Below are 21,136 nucleotides of genomic sequence, written 5' to 3'. Positions count from 1 at the left end.
TGGATCACCTCTATCTGCTATTTAGAGACTCTTAACTAAGGACCTAGGTTATGCTGACCAGAAACCTGGTAAGATTCTAAGACTGATGGCAAGGAGTCTTCTCACAATTATACATCTCAAGCAATCCATATATCTTATCTGAAAAGTGGCTCCATACTGGTCAATCAGTTGCTGTTTCCATCTTCCTTTAATTGTTTACAGATACAGGGAATAAGACACCTCTTTTTCTGAATTGAGGGAACTTCACCTGTTCATTTTCCCCCTCCCAACTTGGAAAGTCCCTAGTCTTTTATCTAATTAGAAATCAGATTACCTAATATTCTATTGTTTCCTTTTAATTAACTGGCCTCATTTGATTGTTTTTAATATGTAAAAATCTGTCTCTCTATACTTTCAGGGTCCAGTGCCAAAGGGAAATAGTTCTGATTTGCTGAGGAATTGCCATGCATTGCTTAATAAATCAAAATGCTTGGAAGCCTGAACCTTTGTTTCCTCATTCATTTCATCTTTCACCTGCCACAATATAGCAACTGAGTAAAAGCAGCACAGTAAAAAGAATACTGTTTTAGATATCAGTTTTATCTGAAGATTATAGTGGAATAACCAGAGCAGAAATCCCAGACCAAAAGGGCTGGCTAGTTCTATCACCATTTAGCTCACTGACATTAGCCAAGTACAGCAACAATCTACTGAAGCTTCCAACCAGGGATAAGTCCACAGCCATGTTACTCAGACATAGACCTGAATCAAGAATTTGTAGAGCTCAATCGGGAGGGCAGTGATAAGATTTTGCCTGAGATCACATAATTTTGGGAACACTGAAAGTTTGCAGACCCCTAATATCTGAGCATAACACAATACTAAGTATCCTCAAAAAAGCAGCAGAAAGACGCAAGAGGACAGTAATTTAGCTCAAATAATCCTCTCAAAAGTAGAGCCTAAAATGGACATAAAATTCAAAGTCAGGAAGTAAGGTAGAATGAGAAAAGAAAAAAAAAAGAATCCCACCATAAAAAAAGTCCTTGACAGGGAAACTCAAGACACAAAGCCAGAAAAAACTTTACTCCAAAATACCTACAAGCAAAGTCTTAAAGAAAAATGCATATTGGGTACAAATCTAACCAGAATTCCTTAAAGAGATTTTTAAAAACCCTTTTTTTTTTAATTTTGGAAAAAATGATTTTAAAAAACCCACAAGAGAGCTAGAAGAAAACTGGAGAAAGAAATGAGAGCTATATGGAAACAGAAATAACAGTTTGGAAAAAGTTACAAAAACCTCATCCAAGAAAAAAACCTGAAAATTACAATTGACCAAATAGAAACTAATAACTCCATGAGAAATCAAGAAATATTAAAAACAAAGTCAAAGGACTGAAAAAAATAGAAAATATAAGGTGTCTCCCAACAAAAACAACTGCCCCAGAAAAAATTATCCAGGAGAGACTGCTGGGTCATGTAAGCTAAAAGATGGTAGACTAGACATTTTCTTCAATCTCCATAATCTCTCAAACCTCTCCAAAATAGAAATCATGCACCAAAAGTAGAGCTACTTCAGGCAGTTTTCAGATGAAAAAAAATCAAAGCTAATTATAGTCATATAAAAAATGCTCTAAGTCACTATTGACTAGAGAAATGTACATTAAAACAACTCTTCGGTACTACCTCACACCTAACACCTAAGACTGAAAAGAAAAATGACAAAGGTTGGAGAGGATGTGGGAAAACTGGGACACTGATGCACTGCTGCTGCTGGCAGAGTTGTGAATTGATCCAGTCATTATAAACTGTACATACCCTTTGACCCAGTAATACCACTACTAGTTCTGCATCCCAAAGAAATTAAAGGAAAAGGAAAAGGACCTATATTTACAAAAATATTTAAAGCAGCTCCTTTTGTGGTGGCAAAAAACTGGAGATTGGGGGAAAAAACTTATCAATTAGGGACTGGCTAAATATGTTGTAATAGTAACATTGTACAATGATCAAATGTAAATGATTTCTCCATTCCCAGCAATACAATGATCCTGGACAATTATGAAAGACTTGGATGAATAATGCCATCCATCCCCAGGGAAAAAACTGATGGGAGTCTCAATGCAGATTGAAGCTACTTTTTTTTAAACTTTCTACATTTTTCTTTTTCTTTCCTGTTATTTTTGATCTGTTTTCTTTTCCAACATGGCTAATATGGAAATATGCTTCGCATGACTGTGCATCTATGATCTTTATTAAATTGTTTGTCATCTCAATGAGGGGAGAGGAAATGGAAAGAGGTAGAAAATTTGAAACTCAAAAATTTTTTAAATGTTAAAAGTTATTTTTACATGTAATTGAGAAAAAAACAAAGAAGAAGAACAACAACCAGAATTTGACCCTAGAGGCCTGGGGCACCAAGTCCAAGCACCATTGGAGGCAGGAATTACTATCCTTATCATAAGCTTACACAGCTACATTTCCAGAGATCTAGAAAAGTTATTGACTAAGATCTCTGTTCTCTGCCACTGTCAGCTAATCAAGTCACTCTCCCTTTCTGAGCCTCAGTTTCTTCATTTGTAAAATAAGGGAGGTGAATTAGATAATCTCCAGGGTCTCTCTCCAGCTCTAAATCATATGATACTAATTTTGGAAACCAGAACATGAAGGAAATATTTAACTTCTTAAGGAATTTTGGAAAGGAAATTTGGAAAGGAATTTTGTCATTCGCTGAATGCTAATGTCAAATTATTCTTAACTATTCCATAGAACATCTATTAGGCAACATATGTTTCAATATAAGAGAGTCAATGTGGTATAGTAGAAAGAAAAGGCACAGAAGCCACCAGAAAACTTCATTCAAGTCTTGCTCCTACCATCTATTAGTCATATGACATCAGACAAATCACATAAACCTATCTGAATGTCAAGTATCTTCAGTTATAAAATGTGGATTTCATCTGCCCTGCTTTATCTCATACAGTTGTGGAGTTACAATGAAATAGTACATAATTAAAGCTCTTGGGAAACCATAAAGAACCATATAAATAAATGTAAGGCATAGTTCAAGCTATATATGAAATCAAAAAGAACTCTATTTCTTTTAAAAGACTCTATAATTCCTATTTTTCAATATGGCCTTCTTCCTAATTAGAATGAATGAGAAAGCCTTTACAGTACTATGAAGTAGGGCAGCAATACTGCTATTAGACATATACCCCAAGGATGTCAAAGATATTGTACAAGAATACAGCAGCTCTATTTTTTGTTTTAACAAAGAACAAGAAAAAAAATAAGTGCCTATCAATTATGGAAGAACTAAACAAATAAATTATGGCACATGAATAATAGAACATTATTACACCAAAATAAATTATGACTATGACATGGTCAGATAAATATGAAAAGACGATGCAGAATGAAACAAGCAAAAGCAAAATAATCTATTTAGTGACCTCAATAACTATGTGAGAGGGAATAACTTTGAAAGACTTCAGAACTCTGACCAAATGAGTAACCAATATTGACTTCAAAAGACTGTCAATAAAACATAACTCCTACCTATTGACAGAGAGGGAATTAACTGGAAGTACACAATCAGAAATGCATTTTTTACCTTTTTATTTTTGCTTGGCTATATATATTTGTCACAAGGAGGATTCTACTTAGAGAGTATGTAAGTAATTATAGATTTGGAAAAAAGTATTAATACACATTTTTTTTAAATATACAGAAAAAAGAGGACAAACAGTAATTTGAGTACTACTACTTTGCTAATCTTATGTGATAGATATATCTTTAAAAGTTGTACATAACAGAAGTTTAGTTTATTATTCAACCTTTTATCCTTTGTATATTGAAATATTTGTTGATGACTGTTAAGTTCACAAAAAAAAGAGAAAATTTTAAAAATGAAAGCAGGAATTATTTTTAAAATGTTCATATAGTGCGGTTCTCATTATAAGTAATCAAAATACCATTCAAAGAAAAAAAATCAAGTTGTGATACATTTTCCATCTTCTAATAAAATGTACTTGGAGAAAATCATTGTCAATTATAAAGTTAATCAAAATTGCAAATCTTACCTATACTTTCAAAGTTTTCAACTTTTCGGGCAAGTCTATTTTTTTCATATTCAATCTGATTGATAATTGTTTCAAGATCTGTTTTTAAAACTATTTCATCAGTCAGTCGTGCTCTTTCTTTATGGCATAAGCTTAAATCCTGAAAGTGTCAAATATTAAATTAGGATTCCTAGAAGTGCTTCAAAAACACATGTAAAAATAAAGCCATCAAGTTACTGCCACAATCACAATTATGTAATACTAAGCTATATTGATAGATGATTATTTTTCCTGAATCAAACATATAATGTAGTAACATAAATTAATATAACAGCTTTCAACAATGAATTTGTAGCTAAAGTCAACATTAAATTTTAGCTAAAACCTATGTTCAGTACAAATTTTTTTAACCAATTTAACATGGGCTAAAGAATATTTCACAAATAGATTATAGAGCAGCAAGCACCCCAAACTGTTGAGTTTTCAAGAAGAGAAAAAAATATGCTTATTTACTTATATAGGCTAAGAATGAAAGATTCCCACTTTGGATGTTATCCCCTAGAAAGATATTGTTCTAGATACTGCTGCTACAGCTGAGAGAATAAGCCTGACCCATTATGTTAATATGACCATTTGATTCAGTCTTATAAATCTTGAGGATATGGAGTATAGAATAATGGTAAGTCAACTAATGAAAATTTCAAAGGGCAAAGATAACTCTGACCTCATAACCCACATGGAAATCAGGATATGATGAGAGCAATTTGGTTTGGCCAAAATTCACTTCAGAAATTATAAATTTAGACAATAATTTCATTGACTTGGAGAAAACTAGAGCTAGAAGGGACCTTAAAAATGATTTAGTTTAAATGATCAAAAGAAGAAGTCCAAGCCATCAATAATTATATTTAAAAAGTCACTCATAATTAGAGAAATGCAAACTAAACAAACTGACATTCTACCATACACCCATCAGATTGGCAAAACTGACAAAGGAAAATGACCATTGCTCAAGAGGCTGCAGGAAAACAGGCACATTATTGCACTGTTGGCGAGACTCTGAATTAGTAGAGACATTCTGAAAAACAAGTTGGAACTACATCTTAAAAGTTACTAATTAAAAAAACCAGGTCCAATCATGTCACACACACACATCCACTCCCTACTAAATGAACTCCAGTGGTTTCCTAGGACAAATACAAAATGTTCTGTTTGGTATTCAAACCTACCCACCTCCTACCTTTACAGTCTTCTTACACACTACTCCCCAACATGCACTCTTAGATTCAGTGATGCAGGCCTCCTGGTTGTTCTACAAACAAGATGCTCCATCTCTCCACTTTGGGCATTCTCTCTAGCTGTCCTCCATGCCTGGAAAACTTTCCCTCCTCTGCTCCAACTACTGACCTCCCTGACTTTCTTTTAAGTCTTAACTAAAATCCCACGTTCTACAAGAAGACTTTCCCAACCCCTTGTAATTCTAGTGCCTTCTCTTGTTAATTTTTTCCTATTCATACTGTATAGCTTGCCTTTTATATATTTGTTTGCATGTTGTCTGCACTTAGATTGTAAGCTCCTTGAAGGCATGGACTGTCTTTTATCTTTTTATATTTCTAGTACTTAGCATAGTGTCACGCAAATAGCAGATGCTTAATAAATGTTTATTGATTGATTGGTTGGTTAAATATCATTTGACCTAGAGAAACCGTTACTAAGACTAGAAAGCCCAAAAAGATCAAAGGGAGAGAAAAGAAACAACAGTGTACAAAAATGTTTATGGCAGTTTTTTTTGTGCTGGAAAGAACAGGAAACTAAGGAGAGGCCCATCAATTAGTAAATGGCCCAACAAATTACAGTATATGAATGTAAGGGAATATTATTGTGCTGTAAGAAATGATGAAAGGAATAGTTTCAAGGGAAAGTGGGGACACTTGTATGAATTGATGTAAAGTAGGCAAAACAAGAAGAATGATTTAAAACAGTGTGAAGACAAAGAATTGTAAAAGACTTTGATCAATGCAATAACCAACCATGATAACGTATGGTACCCATTCCTGACAGAGAGGAAATCCTCAGGGTACAGACAGATAGATTACACACACACAGAGCCTCTTTCTCTTTTGGATACAGTCAATGAAGAAATTTTTTTTGCTTAACTATGCATATTTGTTTTAAAAAAAAGTTTTGTTTTTCTCCAATTTGATAATTCCTCTCTGCTTTCCTGCCCTTGATTGGTTCTACTCACTGTCCTCTAGCACTTACAAGATCAAAGGTCAAAGTCCTTTGGGGCAAATTCTGCAAAATATTCAACAACGTAAATTCAAAAGTTCAATGTATTATGTCACAATATAGAACAAACTGGCAAGACATTTACAGTGGAACTGATATATGACGAATAAATAAAATCAGTTATGTAGCTACGCTACATTTCTCCATCTATCAGAAGCATTTAACACCATCAGTAGATCTGGACCATGCATGATGCTATCAAGGAATTTTAGTTTAATACAAGCCTTCACAACATTCAGCCTACGGCCCAATTTGGTGGGCCATATGTTGAGAAAGCCTGACTTAATAGGAAAGAATTTATATATCCCATGATCTATTCCCTACATAACCAAAGGAATAAAGCAAGATCAGATAAATGGGTTCTATTTTAAATAGTGGGAAGGGAATAATGATTTTCATATTAATCAATATGATATGTGTAATAAATATACTAATAGGTTAGATGTTTCAGAATTGCCTCTTTTAGCTTGTGAGTCAGAAGCTCACAATGCAGCTTGAAATGATCGATCAAACCTTGACAACATTCACAATCACTGCATTCTTATTCCCAGGTATCTTAAGTAAAGCAAATCATAGACTGTAGAACCTAGTCCCCGCACAGAACTCTGGTCCTATAACCCATCAAGTAACGACCCCCAAAGACTTAAACAATACTGGTCCCACAGCAGTCCAGAATTGTGTTCTCTTCCACTTGTGGGCTTGTCATGGAAAACCACTTAGGCCCTGGGAACCAGTGTTTGTAATTCACCTTCCCCACTCCCTTCCCATGGTGATTTATGTCTATAATCTCTGTCTTCACTTCAGCAAGGTGGAATTCTGATCAGGAGAATTTCTGATTTGTAAATCTGTTCCTCATGATGAAACTAATTCATTAAATGGCTACCTGATTACTGTCACTTGTCTCTGGCCTGCTGTTTCATCATTCTCAGGTTAGAGACTATATCAATAAAATCCTGTTAACAATAACTATGCAATAAGGAACCAAAAAGCTGGTGTTTTTCAAAGGATCTCATTTTCAAGCCTAGAAAATTCCTCCAATTCAACTACCTATGAAATCAGCAGGTTACTATTGAGAAAAATCAGCAAAATGTTCCTATATGCTGTATCTCTTATGCTCTGGAAAACTACCTCCCAAAAACCAAAATGGTAATTTTATAAAGCCAGTATGATATGTAAATTGATAAGACTACAGACTAATGGCAAATTTGGCTCACTCTACAATGAACAAAGTTTTTCCAACTTTGAGGAGCACTAGAAACGATTATACAATCAATAGCATTGCTTTCGTTTCTAAAAAAAGCCCACACAGAATCAGGACCAGTTGGCAGAAGCAATCATTTAGTAAAATTAGCAAAAGACACATCCAAATGTTTATTACTGTGGGAGGCAGCACTAAAGAGGAGGAAAAGCACTAGCTCTAGAGTCAAAGGACTCAGCTTCAAAGGCCAATTCTGATACCAACTCTGTATAACCTTGAACAAGCCACTTAACTCTCTTGGGCTTCAGTTTTCTCATCTGTAAAATGAAGCAGCTACATGGGGTGGTCCCTTCCAGCTCTAGATCTTTATTCCCATAATCTTTTCCTTGCTATATATAGATCCGTTCCACAAAACAGGGTCAAGGGATGGAATTAACCAGTAACTGAACACATCAGGAGTTCAAGTGAGAAAGGCTCACTGGTCTCCAACTGAATTGCACAAAGGATAGTCATCTTCTCAAATGATCTGCTGTAATCATCTTCTCAAATGACCTGCTGCAAACCTGTTAACTATTTAAAAATTTTTTAAAAGTTATAACTAATAAAGTTGTCAAAAAATTAATGATAAAGTCTTCAGGCTTGCTCTCTAGTTTCTTTTTTCCTAGTTCATCTTTCATTAAAAACACAAAGAAAAATTTATTAACTTCACTAAAAAAATCATTATTTTAAAATACGGACTTACCATTTTAAGTTTTGCTATTGTTTCTTCAAGGGCCTGCATTTCACAATGCAGTCTTTTAATTTCTAGCTGAGAATAAAAAAAGGTCATAAGTATCAAAAATTTAAAGGGTAATAAATTTAAGCCATAATGACAAAAACTGTTGAGTCACTTTAATAAATAGTTCATGCAGTCTCTCAGCTGAGGCTCTCTCCAGATAGTTAAATCAATACTTTCAACAAAGAGAGGCAAAGGTGAGTATTTTCTTGGGAGTCAGCCTTTGGATGAATGATCCCTTAAAAGTTAGCAACACGAAAAATAGGTGTCATCCTTTATCTATCCAGATTTTTCATCTTTTGATCTCCTAGTATTTTCCCAAAGGCCACATCCCAAAATATGAAATGGAGCACAATAATAGATTTTAAAAGTCTGTGCAATTTTCCAGTAAAAGTTCACTTTCTGTAATTTTTTAAATGTCATTTCTTGATTTTTCTCCTATTTCATATGATTTATTTTCTTACCTTCTAAGACTAAACCAGATTTTTTTGTGTCACAATTCATAGAACATAGGATTATATACTAAGATATAAACATAGTCCTGTCTTTTTGAAGGGCCTACTGTCCTTAAAGACACTAAAGCAAAACACCAGTAGGTGCCAAAAGCCAGAGATATCAGTTGGTTTCCCAAAAGGATAGCAGGTTTTGAAGTTCTTTCTTGTTCATTTTAGAACAGTTTTTGGTTTTTCTACTCAGGAGATCATATGTAACTAGAAATTTCTCCAGGCCTCTCTGTATATTATACATGGGTCATCAAGGTCTGGAGCGCCAACTGTTGCTGTTTTGGGTCTCTTCTCAAGGCCACAATACAGAACCAGATGAGTGGCAAAGCATCTTCCCTGTTGGACAGCTGGGTCAAGGCTGCTTCTTCAGGAAAAAGGAATGACTAGGATGCGGTCACATGTAAGAAATGGATATTTCCATTGGTTGAATAACATAATGACCTAGAAATAGTAGCCTTGCTACTCTTTCTCAGCTAAAGTCACAGTTTTGTCTTGTTTTTTACTTTTAATACAAATCTGGGGTCCAGGTATTAAAAATGTTGGAAGAAAAAGTCACAATTTAAAATAGAGTAAAATGTCCCAATTATTCACTGGTCAGAATATCCTGAAACTCATTCTAAATCCTTTTAGGTAGTTAATCTATTTTTGGCTTGATATTCCTGTGTCTATGCATTTCATTTTCCATGAATTCTGAACTTTAGTCCCCAAGTCAGACAGCAGCTGAGACCCATCAGAGTTGTAAATCTCCATACTGGTTAAGTCCTTCCTGGTCTAGAACAGATGGCCACACTCTTTCCTAGTACTTCTACCTGTCTGACTACTACTTCTCAGTATCGTTTAGTGGATCTTCATTCAGGTCATATACAACAACAGTGGGTATAGCCCAGGGTTGTCTCTTTTTCTCTCCACACCAACTATTCTTAACCAAAGGGGTTCTGGATCCTTTGGCAGTCTGATAAAGACTATGGAACGCTTCTCAGAATAACATTTTTAAAAGCACAAAATATGCAGGGATTATAAACCAATTATACTAAAATACAGTTATTAAAAAAATTTTTTTTAATCTAATTCACATACTCCAGTTAAGAACTCCTACTCTATACCATCCTACTTGGTGATTTTATCAGCTTCCACGGATTCAGTTGTTATCTCTATGCAGTTGATTTCCTGATCTATGTTCCTAGCCCTAATCTCTCTTCAAAGCTCCAATCCTGCATCACCAAACTGCCTCTTGGATATGATGAACTGGATGTCCCACAGACACCTCAAAATAAACATGTTATGCACTAGTTCTTTCCTAACTGCCTAAAAACATGCCCAAGCCTCCTCTATCCTTAAAAATACCTTTACAAGAACCTACAACACCCTCAAGTTATTGTTAATCAATAAACAGGCATTTATTAAGCCCCAACTCAGTTTATACTTCTGCTCCCTTTCTCAGCCAAACTCCTAGAAAAAAATGTCTCCCCTCCTAGCCTCTGTTTCCTCTATTCTCATTTACTTCTCAATCATTTATGATCAAGTTTAAAGTTGCCAATGATGTCTTAATTACCAAACCTAATGATTTTTTCAGTCTTCATCCTTCTCTATCTCCCTACAGCAGCTGACCACACTTCCTCCTCCTGGATACTCTCTCCTCTTCTCCAGTTTTCATGACATTAGTCTCATGGTTCTTTTTCTACTTACCTGAAAATTCCTCAATCTCCATTGCTATCTCATTACCCAAATTATACCTTATAATTGCAGGTATGCCCAATGGTTCTGTCCTGAGCCTTTCCTCCTTTTTTTCTCCTTTTCTACCTCTCTAAAATAAAATTTTAGCACTAAAAGAATTGGCTTTGTAACTGCAAAACTCTCTTATGCAGAATATCATATTTCCTAACAATTCCAGATAAATGAGACTTAAAAATTATAGTGGTTTTTATTACCTTAGCTTCCACAAGTTGTTTATCTGTACTCTCAAGAATTTCTTCTCTATGCCTTTCCATCTGATGTGCTATATGATCTATTTCATTCAATCTACGAGAGAGTGTTTCATTTTTGTTACTTAAAGTAAGAACCTCACTGGTTACAGTTTTCTTGCTGTCCAAGAGTTCTTGTATGCGATTCTCCAGGTCTCTATTTGTTTGCTGAAGGAAATCAATCTAAGTAGAATTTATAATAATATATAAAATTATTATACATGTCAAGTCCCTAAAATACATTATTCTACATCATTCTGCATATTTTAAATTTTAAACAGGATATATGAAATGAAAAGTTATGCTGAAGAACTAACAGAAGTTTGGTTTGATTCTAGTTTAGTAAAAAATATATTTGCTAAAATTTTCAAAGGGAAAGACTGATAAGAGGGACTGAATAAGCTTCTCACCAACACAGAAGACTAAGGAATAACTAGATACTGATAAAAGTAGCATGTCACTTAACTCCCTTGCTACCTGGTATTCTTAACATACCAGCCTATGATTGTGGATCTATGGTATGTAAGTCATGCCTTACCCAGCAATAATGCTTAAGATTTAATACAATTATTTTCTTCTCTTTCCCTTGCATCTATCCCTAATAGCCTCCACACCAAATGAATAGCAAAGATGCCAAAGAAGAGACCTTGGTAAAGCATAATATGTTTTTAATTTTTATCATAATCTTTTCCAAACCAAATTACACAAGCTCAACAAAACAAAATTGAAATTTAAAAAAACATTAAATTCATTACCTGAATATTCAAGTGAGTAATAAGCTTCTCATTACTCTGATTTCTGGACTCCAGAGACAGAACATCATGGGAGCGACCACCATCAAGTGCAACTGATAGCCGTTCTATTTCTCGATCTCTTAACTCAATCTGAGACATAATTTTCCATTATTTTAAAGTGTTTATTCTTTAATTCAGAAAAGAATTATAAAAAACATGTATTGGACATACCCAGAATGCTAAATGACCCCCCAAAACAGAATGTTTATCGAGTATTTATATATATTTGTGACCTAAAAAATATACAATCACCAATGAAAAACATACTCAGAACAAAGGATATCGAAGAATTCAGAAGATAATAATATTTCAAAAGAAATGTCTACTATATAATTTTAGTACCTTCTTACAACCCTCATTCTAATCCAGTTTTTCACTTTTTTGAACCACCACATTTGAGGAATTTCTGTAAGTAACAGAATCTGTTGCTAAAGAAAAAAAACTGTTCTGATGCTGAGTGAGGAGAGCAGAACCAGGAGAACATTGTACACAATTACAGATACATCTTATCTGTGATGACTAACTCTGATAGACTGGGTTCCTCTCAGCAATGCAATGCTGTAAGACAGCTTCAAAAGACTCATGATGGGGGCGGCTAGGTGGCACAGTGAGTAAAGCGCCTGGTCCTGGGGGAGGACCCAAGTTCAGTTCCGGCCTGAGACACTTAACACCCACACCCACACACAAAAAAAGACTCATGATGGAAAGGGCTATCCACAAAGAATTACAGAGTCTGCATTCAGATTGAAACAAATGTAATAGCAAGCAAATGAATACTTAGCACCTAGTTTCACTTATTTATTTAGTACCTTGTCTCAGTTGAAGTGTCTTTGAGCCTTGCCCTGATTATATCAAGTCTTTGTTAAGAAACAGAACCTGTGAATCCCACAGTGGGAGGGACTTACCAAAGACAGGAACAGGAAGGATGTTAAGAGGTGGGTGGAACAGGGAGGAACTAATGACAGATAAAAAGCTCGAGCACAGCTGGGATTGAGCAAAGCTGAGAAGGAGAAAACTGGTGGTGTCCGGCACTCTGTGTCTGTTCTGTCTGTATTTATTTGTGTTTGTGATACTTTGCACAGAAGCACTGGGAGCTTACTGGAAGCCCTGAAAGAGGATTTTCTTGTTGTCTGTTTACAGAAGACCTGGAGGAGGGTTTCAGAGGTCCTGGGACTATACTGATTATTTGTGTTGATTTCTCAGACCTTGTTTGTGGGTCTATGTTGATTTCATAGGCAGACAGCAAATTGATGATGGAGCTGGCAATGTGGATGAATGTTGTTTTGGCTCTGTTAAGCTTTGTCTTCTCAGAAACAAACTTCGAAGGACCTGAGGTGGACTGGACACTGTGAGCTTCAATATAGAATGGGAACTGGATGAGGACCTGGACAAGGAGTTGAGACCTACCTGCCTGTGAATCCAGGTGACAATTGGGTGAATTCAGGCAAAAGCTGGGACCATGGAAGAGGAACCATGGAATTTGGGAGCCAGCCTCAAGCCAAGATAAAAAGACCTCTCCTTGGGTACTCAGTGATGACTGACAAGATCATGATTTACTGTGACTTAGGGGTAGGAGAACTTTGTACTTTGTAACTTGTACCCCTGAAAGATGACTGAGTTAAGGATGACTGGCAGCTAGTCTCCAATCAAGAAGAAAGAAAGAAGACTTTCTGACTGACAAGATTGAGGCAATGTGACCTAGGATTGGGAGACCTTTTGTATCCTGTATCCCTTAAGGAGGATTGCTCCTTAGGGATGACTGAGTTAAGGACTTACTGAATTATATATTTTGTTTAAAACTACGTGGCCACTTCGGTGATAAGTTATGCTGTATCACTGTGAATGCTGGACTTTGTTTTCAGTAAATGTTTGGCTTTAGTTTACTGCTGAATAAATAAAGAGTTCACTATACTGTGTGATCAGAACCTTAAAGCCATTCATAGCAGCAGTCCCCTGGAGAGCTGCTCACGCTTAGCTTTACAGAAAACTACTTGCTCTCTCTCTTTTTTTGTTTTGTATTTTTCCTTCTTCCTCGTTGTTCACTCTGTTGGTTATAATTGTTCTTTACAACTTGGACTAATGTTTAGTGTGAAGCTATTTGTAGAACCTATATTGGATTGCATGCTGCTATGGGGGAGAGGAGGAGAAAATCTGAAACTCAAGGGATTGTGGAACTAAATGTTGTAAACTAAAAGTAAATTAATTAAAAATTTAAAAAAAAAAAAGAAAAATTTTAACACTAAAATCCAAGGATTTTAGTGTTAAAAAGTGTAAAGGAAAAGGAAAGTAAAAGTTAAAAAAGAAAGTGTGATTGGAACAAATCCAATTAAACATTTCTTATTTAGATACTGAAAAAGGAGGTATCATCAAATGAACTTCTATTGACCATGAGTCTATAGTTCAGAGTTTTGTTTTTTGGTCCCACTAAATACAGATATGAATTTGGCAAGCCATTCAATCCAATCCAATCCAAAAAGCATTTATCAAGTGCCCCTTATGCTAAAGGCACTGGGCTGTCTACTGCAGACACAATGACAGAATGATAAATAGTACTTAGTTTCAGAGAGCTGATGTTCCAACTAAAGGAATGGTTTTTCTATACTTGAGATTCTTCAGCAAAATGGAAATAAAAACACATATGCACACAGTGAAGGCTGATCAGTTTACATTTGCAATGTACTTTGAGAAGAGGAATAAAAGATTAATTATGAATTGTGAAATATCAATAAGTAATTAACTATTCATATAATTTATTATTTAATAGGCAGTTTGTATTTTATAAAATTCTCTGTAAAATTTTCATTTGTTAACCTATATATAACAGGTCTTTGTTTTCAATAACATTTTTATCCTAATACTGCCCAAAGTATTTTAAAAGCTCATACACACAGTAAAGACTAAGTTGTAGCCATGTTTTTATATAAAGAAATAACTTCATTCCAAGAAATACAATTAAATACCTTCATGCAGAAAATGAAAACCAGGACAGCCAAATAAAATTCTAAGAGCACTAGAGAAGGAAATGATAATTACCTAAGTCAGAATTGAGCCTAAGATATCAAACTGATAAAATACAAGTAATTGTGGTCCTTCCTAGATCTTGTACTTCTCAGGAAACTGTATTTTATAACCATCAATTGATTTTGGAGAGAAAAAAACACAAGATAAAAACAGTGAGAATTTAAAACAAAAATAACTAGAAGATTTTAAGGAAAAAAGGTTCAGATTGTAAAATAAAACTTTTGTTTGATATACACACCCCAATAATATTTCAATTCAATTCACCAGAAGAAGGTTGGATTAGATGATCTCTAAAGCACTGTGATTGATATTATTACCAATAATAATCCCTAATGTTGTTTTATAGCCCTAAAATTCTATGAATAGGAAAAAAGGTACATAAAATTCCAGTAACAATATAATAAATCAAAACTAAAAAGTATTTACAAATTGTTACAATATTCCCATCTCAGGCCCTATATGAAGCACTAATATGAAATCCTACCTGTTTGCAAGAATTTTCCAGTGCATTTTCAACAACTACTAACTTGCCCTGTAAGTGACTTACTTCTTCTTGAAGCTCAAAGATTCTGAAACACATTTGTAAATAACTATAAATATTTTTTCAAGAACACAAAGTAACAAAAATAATTTCAGCACATACAAAATGGAGGGGGATTAGATCAGATGATCATTGAAATACCTTCAAACCCAAAATTCTATGGTCCTATGAAAACAATTTCTTATTCTAATAGAGAAGACTATATTATATATATATAAAACAGAGAATATAAATGGAGAAATGAAGCGTTAAGTCACCAGTGCCCAGAAAACCTAATCCAAAACTTTGGTTTGGATTTGAATTATCCAAAGGACTGCCTCAATTCTAATTATTTATATCTATCAAATATAAATATACACCAAAAAAATCATACAAAAATGGCTTGGCTCACTTTTGCAAAAAATTGCCATTAGAAAACTTTCAAGCCTTAGGTTCCTTTCATTTACTGATTCTCAATATTTTCCAGAGATGCAGCCTGGAGCAATGAATAGGGTACATGGTCTAAATCAGAACACTCAGGTATAGATTCTGGCTCAGATACTTCCTAGCTGGGTGACCCTGGGGGACAAGTCATGTTACCTCTCTGTGCCTCAATTTCCTCATCTGTAAAAGGAGGGAAGTGGTTTCTCAGGTCCCTTTCAACTTAAATCTAGGATTCAACATTACTTTTACTACTCTCTCCATGTACACTTTCACAATGAAGTAACTAAGTATACCAAGTACACCAAGGTAAATATTCACTTAGTTTTGAATTTGTCCATTTCCTCACAGATTTTTTTTAAACTATCTTCTGCAACAGCACATCACCCATGAAAACTGTTTTGTGAGAAGACAACAAAGACATTTATGTAAGTTAGGTAATAAGAATTACAAAACAGAGCTATTGACAATGGTATTCCTAAGATACTAAAAGATAAAGAGAAAGGCCTCCAGTAGGTTGGGTAGATACTTCATCAAAATAGGAGAACACCTGCAATCAGATTTGTTTTTATGATATTAGGTTCTTTGGGGTGGTAAGTGAGACCCAGCTCATAAGCACTGCTAATTCAGGACTAGAGAGTAACCATGCACTTAAATTTACTTCTGTCCTTGATCAGAATATAAATATAAAATATTTTGAATATAAAAACAAAGTTTAAGTTAATGCATAAGGAATAGCAAATGTAAAAAGTATACATGTTTATAACTATATGAAACAAAACAAAAGTCGGGGAAGGATACAATAAAGGCATAAAAAAAGCCAAAATTTTCAGCCACAAATAAGTATTCATACTTAATAACCCTAACACATCTTAAACTGATCAAGTACATGACTAAGACAATAGCAAAAAAAAAAAACCAGAAAAGCAGCACACAAAAAATGCATAATTCAGTTTCTGATCGTATTATGCTAAAATTATCACAGAAAAATTACCTTAATGACATCTAATCAATATCTTCACTAAACGTCTATTTCCAGATTGAGACTGGTATGAATGGACACAAAGGAAACAATTAAGGCAAACAAAATGTTAAAGTTTGCCCCTTCATAGTATGTGACTTGTCAAAGTGAAGTTTAACTGTAATAAACTACTTCTGTTAAGACTAGCTCAAAATTTATTCCTTTCTCTTAATCATTTTTTTCATACCAGCTAGCCAACATTGAGATAAATTTCAGGCAACAAAGATTTTTCTAATGTGTGAGTGGAGATGACATCTATCACCAGTGGAAACGACTAGAGTTTGTACATGAAAAAATTGGGGTACTGAAACTTCATTAGTTTTAAGGCAAAAACAAAAGTATTACAAAATAGTTGTCCTGACAGAAAGGTTAAAATATAAATCATCACTTAAATACAAATAAAACAAAAAAAAATCTTCTAGATACCTGTTATCTGCCACTTGTAGGAGATCTGCAATATAGGGATCATTTGGCTGAGGAACTGGATAGGTGCTGATTCCAGAAGGGGGTACAGGCTGATCAATCTGCATACGTTGACGCCTAAAAGGAATACTTCTCTTCTTGCCACCTAGAAAAACAAAAGTATATTATTCAAAATCAAGACAAAAACTCTTCAATAATAGAACTATTTATATACACTAATATTTTGTTAAAGGTATTTCTCTAGTCCACAGATCAAATTATTTCCCTCATACAGATGGTTCCCATTTTTACAAAAAAAAAAAAGATTTCTGGAAACATCACTGTAAGATGTCATAAAAAGGAAACAATGAGCACCACTGAATTTGCCTACTTGCATGTTTAATGTACATACCAACAGTTATCCTGTTTTACTACCCTATGGCATTTGTCCCAGGTAAAATGAAGTTCTCAATGTGTACTGCTATATTATTAATAATAATATACTACTTGATATCTATATAGCACCATCACAGTTTACAAAGTCATTAAACATATATTATTCCCTTTAATCTCTACAATAACTCTGTGAGGGAAAGCAACTATTAATCCCATTTTACAGATCAGAAAAACCGAAGCTCCAAGAAGTTTGGTGACTTACTGTTTCACATAACTAGTAAGCAGTCAATGGACAAAGAAAAAGTGGTTAGAAATTAAGTACAAGCATCTAGTTGGTAATGTTAAATGAATAAAGAGATGAAATGTAGAACAGTAGAAAGTGTACTATGTTTGATCAGACCATCAACTTATTAATATCAAATGAGAATAAAGATAAGAAAATGTGTAATGCAATTGAAAACTTCAATCTGACATTTAGAAAGTTACTGTCTGAAAATGAAAAGTGAATAAGGCAAGAAATCACTATTTCCTAAGTTTAACTGATGTAAATTAATCAGTACAATAAAGAGACCAAAAAAGGCCAAAGATAGCAGACTCAATCTCCTTAACAAGCAGGAAGATATGGCCACCACAAGAAACGCCAGTTTAGAATAGGAACTTACTTGTAAGATCTTAAACAATAGAGTAGAGGACAATTATAAAGAATATTAACTCATAAAGCACACAAAAATAGTGGGAGAAAACCAGTCTATAAAAGCTTAGCAAGGGATCAAATTAAGCAAGATCATCCCAAAAGCATGTGAAAATGAAGCTGAAAGCTCTGACAAAACGAAGATTAAATGAGGAAAAGATATGACAAGATTTCTCTAATAAACGATTTTCTGCATCACTGTTAATGGGCTACAATTGGACATCACAATCCCCAATGTGCTTCACGACAAAGCAGAAATGGTCCTAAAGAATTTAAAAATAAGAAATATCATGAAACTATAGAGTAAGTACAAACAAAGGCCACTGCTAGAGGGGGTAATTTTGAGGGTGCTAGGCGATCAATTCTCAAGGTATATGAAATAGAAAGACTTGAGAAAAATATCTCAGACGTTTCTACAAAAAGAAAGATGACCCAGATAATAACAATATGTATGTCCTCCTCAGCTATATAAGATCTTTATGACAGCAATCTAAAATGCATCAAGAACATCCTTGAAGGTATAAGAAAGAAATAGGTTATCAAACAATATTCTATAGCAGACCACATCTTTATAGTTACACAACTGATCAAAAAAGGTGTGGAGAATATAAGACCCTACTTTATTTATTGGGATTTTTTTTAACTGTAAAAAAGCATTTGATTCCATACAGCAAAAGATGGAAACAAATGACAAAATCACAAGCTTAGTCTCTATTCCTACCCCTATCCCAAAATGAGATCTGCAATCATTCAAAGACTTTTAGCCTAACTATACAGGGCAAAAACCCCCAAATGGATGAAGACTGTCAATCCTTGTTGATTTATTATCAAGATTATGATATGCAATTGGACAGACAACTTACAGAGCTGGTCTATTGGTAAATCTATTGGTAAAGTTTAGGTCATGAGGGTAGCTATCAATAGGCTGTCAGCCATCACCAAAAGAGATGAAGACCAGACTTAGACAGTTACCACTCCTCTCTCTTCTGGTTCTAGGCCCACAGCATGAGCTACTTATTGGACACTTTGAATTGGACATTCCATGGGTGTCACAATGTCTAAAACAGAACTTATTTTCTTAGTCCCCAAACCAACTTCTCTTCCAAATCTGTGTAGTTCTGTCCATACTACCACCTTTCACAGGTGAGCAATTTCAGAATCTGCCTTGATTGCTCATTTTATCTTATCCTACACTCTCCAATCAAGTGCCAAATCTTTTTAATTCTAAATCCACAACTCTCCAATCTGTCCTCCTCTTCACACAGACAGGCATCACTCTCACCTGGACAACTGCAATAGCATCCTAATTGGTCTCCCTTCCTTGGTCCTCTCCCTTCTCTAATCTACACTCTGCAATGCTGCCAAAAGGGATGTTCCTAGAGCACAGATATGAAAGCATTCCTCCACTCAAGAGGCTCCCTAAAGAGGCCTCTAGTATAACATACAAAATCCTCTGTCATCTAAAAATCCTTGATGATCTAGCCCCACCAACCTTTTCAGGCTTATTACATGTTACTCCACTTCACTAACTTGACAAGTCAGCCAAACTGGCTTCTTTCCTCTCTGTCAAACACAATTTCCATTTCTCACTCCAAGCCTGGGCTGTCTCCCTATCTCCCATATTTTTTGAACACCCTCTCTCTCCACACTTGTTTCTGCTTAAAATGCTGAGCTTCCCTCAATGTTCACTTTACAGGCTAACTCCTCCATTACGTATTTCCTGAGCCTCAAGCTACTAGAGACTCTTAATTAGTTTGTATATACTTAACATGTGTGTGTGTCTGTATGTATTGTGTCTTCTAACAGAATATAAGCTCCTGGAAGACAGAAACTATTTCATTTTTGTCCTTGTATCCCCAGAACCTAGCAGAGCACCTGGAACACAGTAGGTGCCTAAATAAATACTTATTGACTGACTGCAATATGATCCATAAGATCCCTTTCAGACCCAAATCTATGACCCTATGATAAGTCATGTTAGCAAATTAAAGAACTGAGGCTCTGTCACTGGCACTGAAGTCCTCCCTTTTGGAATTGTCTGGGTCCCTGAGAAATCAATCATCAAAGTCAAGCAATGAATGACCTATTATCATTCAGACCCTAAACTATGCTCCCACCCAGAAAGGCCCATCTTCATATTTTACTTGACTCACGTGGCCACAAACAGGTAGGTGCCGCCACCAACACCTGCCTGCCCTACCTGGAGTCTGCACCACCGCGTGGAGGTTCTTTTCTTGGAGTTGCTGGATTTTTTCATTCTTGGCTTTGCTCTCTTTCTCCAACATTTTGAATTTGTGAACATACTGGTTATTGAGAAACTTCAAGTCAGCCATCTCACTGTCAATTTTCCTTAATTTGACTTTCAAATCTTTTTTAAAAAAAGAAAAGATACTCTCATCAAGAGGCACTCTAAAAAGAATAAACAGAAGTGCGTATCTACACCATTCCTCCAAGTTCTGGAGAAGAATGTCAAAACTATTAGTTAAGATATGCCCTTGTTTTCATGTAAATGTAATAATATTAACATGGGAATTTTAAATGTTTTGTTTGTTTTTAAACTAATTCTTCAGATTAATAATGGATGCTGTTTTCTACTATAATTAATAAAATTCTGAAAAGTCAGTCATCAGTAGTAAGTGCTTTGGGGAATTAGGGAGGTGAAGGGAGAGAATTATAGCCACTGTATAACCTCCTCTTAGTCACTATACCTGCCTCAGTCAATTAGCTAATACCACCAAAGATATGATATTGCTGAATCAAAGTTCAACAATATTATAGAATATGAGTGTCAACTTGTTTTTACCACTTTACTATTCTTATTTCCAAATATTAAGAAACAATGATTTCAGGAAAACATTAAGTATTGGCATTTATTTATTATTCCCTACAGCAATTATCTTCTAATAATATTTACTTTTTACTTTGAGGCAGCATAAATTTTCAAAGCATAAAAAAGTGAATAGATGGAGAATGTTTGCCTATAAGTCCTTTATTTCCATGCCCTAAGAGGCAAAGGAGAACTGAAAGGAAAGGATAAGATTTTCTACATATACACTAAAGAATCAGTGTAAAAAATTTTTTCATACA

The 21,136-nt window shown here is 34.8% G+C and overlaps 1 protein-coding gene across 5 annotated transcripts in view; it reads right to left on the bottom strand.

Annotated features, from left to right (window-relative positions):
* The window catches only part of CEP135 (centrosomal protein 135), a 121,108-nt gene that overhangs the window by 93,262 nt on the left and 6,710 nt on the right, over positions 1-21,136 (bottom strand). For all 5 annotated transcript variants that reach the window (XM_069105272.1, XM_069105270.1, XM_069105274.1 and 2 more), the window contains 7 exons: positions 20,250-20,417; positions 16,987-17,128; positions 15,063-15,147; positions 11,519-11,647; positions 10,731-10,946; positions 8,267-8,332; positions 4,059-4,197 (listed from right to left, as the gene is read on the bottom strand). In XM_069105272.1, the coding sequence (XP_068961373.1) occupies positions 4,059-4,197; positions 8,267-8,332; positions 10,731-10,946; positions 11,519-11,647; positions 15,063-15,147; positions 16,987-17,128; positions 20,250-20,417 (945 nt within the window). The remainder of the gene's footprint in view (positions 1-4,058; positions 4,198-8,266; positions 8,333-10,730; positions 10,947-11,518; positions 11,648-15,062; positions 15,148-16,986; positions 17,129-20,249; positions 20,418-21,136) is intronic.

Source organism: Petaurus breviceps, unplaced genomic scaffold (genome assembly GCF_028583685.1).
Source record: "Petaurus breviceps papuanus isolate PSGF00001 unplaced genomic scaffold, PetGlider_PUasm1.0 76, whole genome shotgun sequence".
In the NCBI taxonomy this organism is placed as follows: Eukaryota; Metazoa; Chordata; class Mammalia; order Diprotodontia; family Petauridae; genus Petaurus; species Petaurus breviceps.
This window is presented reverse-complemented; position numbering and strand designations above follow the sequence as displayed.